The 6012-nt window shown below is 48.6% G+C and overlaps 1 protein-coding gene across 1 annotated transcript in view; it reads left to right on the top strand.

Moving 5' to 3' along the window:
• Nucleotides 1-276: 276 nt before the first annotated feature.
• PYGL (glycogen phosphorylase L) overlaps nt 277-6012 on the top strand; it is a 44101-nt gene continuing 38365 nt past the window's right edge. The window contains exons 1-2 of the mRNA XM_043556127.1: nt 277-731; nt 5577-5678. Of these exons, the coding sequence (XP_043412062.1) occupies nt 489-731; nt 5577-5678 (345 nt within the window). The 5' untranslated portion in view covers nt 277-488. The remainder of the gene's footprint in view (nt 732-5576; nt 5679-6012) is intronic.

The raw sequence follows: 6012 nt of genomic DNA, 5'->3' as shown, positions 1-6012 counted from the left end.
GCCCCGGCCCCGGCCGCGGCCCCACCCCGCCCCACCCCCACCCCGCCCCGGCCCAGGCCCCGCCCCCACCCCGCCCCGGCCCCGCCCCCGGCCCCGGCCCCGGCCCCGGCCCCGCCCCCGCCCCCGCCCCCGCCCCCGGCCCCGGCCCCGGTCCCGGCCCCGGCCCCGGCCCCGGCCCCGGCCCCGGCCCCGGCCCCACCCCGCCCCAGCCCGGCAGGGCTGGTGCGCACACTCCGGCGCGCAGGGGTCCCGCGCGCGCCCCGCCCCCGACGCCCCCGACGCGGCGGCCGCGGAGTCCTGGGCGGGCCAGGTCCTCCCTCCGCCCCGCGGCCGGCGGGCCGGACCCGGGGCGGCGCCGCGCCCAGAGGCGGACCCCAAACTTTCCTCAGACTCAAAAGCGGCGGCGCGCGGCGCGGAGCCCGCTCCGCCCGTCCTGCCTCCGGCGCCAGGCCGCTAGTCCCGATAGCTGCTCAGCCCCCGCCGCCGCCATGGCCAAGCCCCTGACGGACCAGGAGAAGCGGCGGCAGATCAGCATCCGCGGCATCGTGGGCGTGGAGAACGTGGCCGAGCTGAAGAAAGGCTTCAACCGGCACCTGCACTTCACGCTGGTCAAGGACCGCAACGTGGCCACCCCCCGCGACTACTTCTTCGCGCTGGCGCACACGGTGCGCGACCACCTGGTGGGGCGCTGGATCCGCACGCAGCAGTACTATTACGAGAAGTGCCCCAAGGTACCGGCCTGGCGGGAGGAGCCCCCGGAGTGACCCTCTTCACCCCGTTCTTGCCCCCGTCCCCCGCGGGGAAGTGCCCCCGAAGCCCGGGCTTGACGTGTTCGGGAGGCAGGGGACGGCACTGCGCCACTCCACCAGAGCCCCACCCGGGTGCGGCGGCGCCGCGCACCAGCCCCACCCGAGCCGCCGCGCCCGTGGGCTCCGGCGACCGCCCAGGTTACCCTCGCTGCCCGTTTATTTCACTAACTTTTTTGGAACGTCTCTGCTCATCTGCGTTTAATAGGAGGTCTCGGGCGCCTCCTGCCTGCACGCCAGGCACAGTTCTAGGCCAGGCGGCCCCGAACGAAATGGACAAAAGCGCTGCCTTGGCTAAGTTTAATGTTTAGAGAGGGGAGACAAATTGGCCGTGAAAGGGGAACGTGAACTGGGAGAGTGGGGGGCGTGGAGAGGAGGCAGAAAAGAGATGAAGGAAGGTGCCTCGCTGCCCCTAGAGGCTTTGGAGGGGCTAGATTGGGGGATGCGTGGATGACCCCGGCTTCTCATCCGGTCTGAGGTGGAGAGGGAGGGGCAAGGGTGCGGCCCCCGCAGTCAGAGTTCTGCCCGCTGGCTCCCAGCAGTTCCCGCCAGTGAGTGGGGTGTGGAGCTTCTGCACTTCCTTGTTTTCCTGCGGGCTGGAGGCAGAGGGCCAGGACGTGCTCTGGCCTCTGAGACCTACCGAGTTGCTGCTGGTGTTCACAGACTACCCCTGTCCACTGCGCGGGGGCTGGAATGCAAGGGTCCTTAAGGAGGTTTCGGGCGCACAGAGGGACAACCTATGCCAACCTGGCCAACCTAGGAAGGTGGGGTGGCAAGGTTGGAAAGAACCTGGCAGGGAGAGGTGTTGTGTTGTGCATAACGAGGTGGGTGTGAGTAAGGATTGGAAGAGGAAACTGGAAAGACTGGCTGGAGGCATCTTGGAAAGGGTGAAAGTGGAATATACCCAGGAGGCAGTGGGAAATGCATATAAACATTTATTAGGACTATTTTCAATATGTAAAAGCATGAAAAGAAAGAATACTCCAAAGAACCAATGAGCAAAAGAAATTCTCATAGTAAGAAACTGCAACTGTAACAAAGCTTTCAAATGCTTCTGTGCCCCAGAAGCCTAGGCCTCTACCCAAAGGTGGCAACTGCTAAAATATAATCTTAGAAAGCACTTTGTGTATTCTATTTGTTGTATCTTTTTATTTGCATAGAAGGGACTGCAGCTTGGGACTTCCCATTAAAAATAATTTTATAAGTTTTTAAGCTGGAGAGTGAGGCAATGAGCCATATTTTAGAACCTTACCCCCACCCCCCACACACCCCTCCATAGCCTTTAGCACGATAGAATACACTGACCTTGTATGTTTCTCCTCCAGTGGCCTTATCTGGTACTTTATTGTTCTTCTGTCCTCTGGCTAGTTTCTTCACTGGCCCTGAGTGCAGGTATAAACTGGGTATTCTGAGAATGATACACTGGGGATACAACAGCAAACAAGATTCATTCCACACGTGTTAATAAACTGTCTCCTCAGGGGTTCCTGGGTGGCTCGGTTGAGCATCTGACTCTTGATTTTGGCTCAGGTCATGATCCCAGAGTTGTGGGATCAAGCTCCTTGTCAGGCTCTGTGCTGAGCATGGAACCTGCTTAAGATTCATCCTCTCTCCCTGTTCCTCTCTCCCTCCCTCCCTTCCTTTGCCCTTCTACCCAATCATGCTCACGCTCTCTAAAATAAAATGAACAAAAATAATAAAGTATCTCCTTTGTGACAGTTGTTCCCCTAAACAGGAGATCTCTGGCCTCATTAGAGCAGAGAATGGAGCCAGTAATGTGTCCAAGCTTCCCTCCCGTCTCCCCTGCTCTCTGGGAACCATGCAGATGAATCCCAACTCTGGACCTCTAGCCTGAGTTCCTTTTCAGACTGAGCACTGAGTGCTCAGTGAACATACATACTTAAATCTCTTCCTATTTCCTCAGACTCAAATCATCACCCCCCCACCCCCACCCAATCCTGACCTATCTTCTGTTTCTAATTTAATGGCATTGCCCTCCTGGCAGTCACCCAGACACAACGCTGTAGTCTCACCTTTGGTCTCCTCCTAGATTCTTCATTCAACAAGTTGCCAAATTCTGCTGATTCCCGTGGGTCCTCTTGAAATTACCCACTCCCCTGCATTCTCCCTTTTCTGAGCTTGAGGCCCAGACTCCTGGTGTATGAAGTAGACTTCTGAGCGGTTACCTTGCTTTCCACTGAGTGGTAAAGCTGGCAGTGTGTGGCTGAATGTGGCTAGCCACTGTGTTTTGTTTGGCCAGCGAGACACCTGTAAGCAGTTAAATTTTCAGTGCCTTCGAGCAGGACACACACACCCCAGTTCTTGGCCCAGGACTCCTCATTGTTTCATGTGACTTCCATTACACATTTATTTTCCCTGCCTGGCTCCTGGAGGCATCTAGGTATGCAATCCCATCTCCCTCTGGGCACTGTAGTCCAATTAAGCTTCCTAAAGGAACACATGTTGCCCTTTGTTCGGATATCATGGCCCCCACTGCCTGTCACAGTCATGCATTTAAGGTCCTTCTCAGTCCAGATGAACCTGTCCCTCCTGTCCTATCTCCCATTATTCTCCTGGACCTACCTTGCTCTCCCACCAAACCAATCTGCTGTCCCTGTCCCTGCCCTGTACTCCCCACTTCTGGGCCTCTGTCCACAGTGCACCTGTCATGTGCGATTGCCCTTCCCTCCATGTGTCTCCATGCTCAACTCTTACCTGTCCTGCAAGTCAGTTGTGTTGCCACCTGTTCATATGTCTTCCCAGAAGTACCCAGGTCCTCTGATGCTAGAAATAAAAATAATATTATTTTTAAAATATTAGTTCTTGTGTCTTTTTATAAGCCTTTTGAAAATGTCCACTTTATGTAATATATACATAAAATGTCAGTAACAGTAGTGCATGTACACAGTTTTTAAGGTGTGTTGGAGATGTTCAAATATTTTACTACCAGGAGTATGTTTTAAGTATTCAGAGACCACTGACTCAGGTTGGAGAGAGTTCAATTTTTCAAGGTCTCATATATCCCCAAATAGGAGATGAGGTTTCCTCCCTGCCAAAAATTATTTATGAGAAAACAGGAAATCACTTTAAATTCATGTACTTATAAAGTCTGTCATATAGTGAGGTGCTTTTTCAATTACTTTAAGCAACAACATTTTTTTAGGAAGACCTTGAAATGTCTTAAAATGTCTTAAGTCCGTGCTAATTTGGAATCATTAAAAGGGAAGCAAAGAAAGTGAACACATGTAGTCATCTGCAGGTGTGACCTCACAATTGCAAACAAGCTTTTTATACATCACTAAAATGTGAAAAGCAATAATACATTGTGGTTTTATTGAAATAATGAATGTACAGGGAATAATGGGGAAAACTGCACTGACGTTATGCAAATGATATGTGTGGCTTAAGGCGTTCTTTCCTGTGCTATAATAGCCTCGTGGACATCCGTGGGGGTGAGTGACACCATGCACCTCTTTGGCGTGTGTCTGCCTCAGGAAAGATACCTTTCCCCAACTCACACAGAGGCATCTAATAAGCTAATAACAGCTTTATAGATATTCAGACAACTGGGATAAAAATAATGATGATATACTCTGGAAGATCGCATTATATTACCCACAAAGATATGGATATTGACTATCCGTGGGAACACTTAAAAGCCAATTGTTTCATTAAATGAAAGTGGCAAAAAGTGAAATTTCTAAGTTGAAATTTTCATATAGTATTTTATTCTAAATATATGTATGTAACTAATGAGTTAAATATTACAATAAAAATCTGTTATGTTGAAGTATATTCTTTTTATGTTTTCAGGTTGACCAAATACTTTCTTTCTGCTTCTTCCTATCTGGAAATAAAAGAATCCCTAAAATTTGAAGTGACTTTATAGTGATGCATTTATAGATGTTTGTTGTTTAGCGTTTGGCCAAAAAGAAAAGGGGAACTGATATGGAAAGTAAGGCATCGTAGAAGGGGATGATGAAGTTATTCACTGATCTTCCTCTCTTTTTTTAATTAGTAAATTGCGCTTGTACTTTGAAAGGTTTCAGGCAACTCTGACCTTTGCACCTTTCACATTCAACTCAAATAGTATTTACCTGGCTTTCTGTCAAAGGCCAACAGTTTCTAAGTCGCTAGAGAAATTCCCCACCTCATCAAGAACAAACCCCAATAAACCTGAGGTAATCTTTTGTTATTGCCAGATCATAGCCTTTCAAGAATAATTGTATCCTAAAATAATTAATCGCAGTATTACTTGCAGTGGTCAAAGTGGCTATAGTCTAGCCTTTGGGTGTATCTTGAAGGAGTTAATCTTTATGTTTCTTGGATGAGTCGAGATGATCACAGTCAACCCCACCTGACTCTCATCCTGTAATATTTTACAAGTGATTGATGAGCTGTGGCAGTCTGACTTCTGTCCAAAACATAGCTTAATTTATGAGGTTTATGAACAGGAAGGAAACACACACACACACACACACACACACACACACACACACAAAACACTGAATCTGATTAGTTGGATGAGTTTGCTTTTTTTCTCCCTAGGCATAGAAACTACTTTGCCAAAAATAGGGTATAAAATGGTTTTTCTCAAAGCCAGTTGTCAGTTATGCTTTTATTTAGCGCTTCATACCTCTATAAGAGTCTCATTTGAATTTGTATTAAAGTAGTCTTGTCTGTTTGTTTCTTATTGGTGACCTTTTGTGCTTTTATGTTGACAAGTAAGGTTGGCCTTCTAGCATTAACATGACCTCTCTTTGTTTTCAGAGAGTTTATTACCTCTCTTTGGAATTTTATATGGGCCGAACATTACAGAACACCATGATCAACCTTGGTCTGCAAAATGCCTGTGATGAGGCCATTTACCAGGTACATTGTCTCCATATATCTTTGCTTCTCTCCCCTTAAATTTCAAGTTCAGTTCAGGAAACTTGGGAGCATAGCACCAAAAAAAAAAAAAAAAAGTGAAAAGTTGTTTCTTTATCTGTGGCTATTACAATTAGAAATATAAACTAGTGGAGATCTCTGGTTTAAGAGAAACAAAGAGAACTGGTTTTGCCTCATGAGAATTTTCTTTTGCGATCAGTTTTTGACACATTACAAATTACATGTTAAGAATCAGCATCTGAACAAACCTTTTAAAAGTACCTGAGCCCCTGCTATCAGAATCACAAGTTTTACTTTGGGCTCTTATCTACTTTTT

Source organism: Prionailurus bengalensis, chromosome B3 (assembly GCF_016509475.1).
Source record: "Prionailurus bengalensis isolate Pbe53 chromosome B3, Fcat_Pben_1.1_paternal_pri, whole genome shotgun sequence".
Lineage (NCBI taxonomy): Eukaryota > Metazoa > Chordata > Mammalia > Carnivora > Felidae > Prionailurus > Prionailurus bengalensis.
Note: the sequence above shows the minus strand (reverse complement) of the source record. Positions and strands in the feature narration are given on the sequence as shown.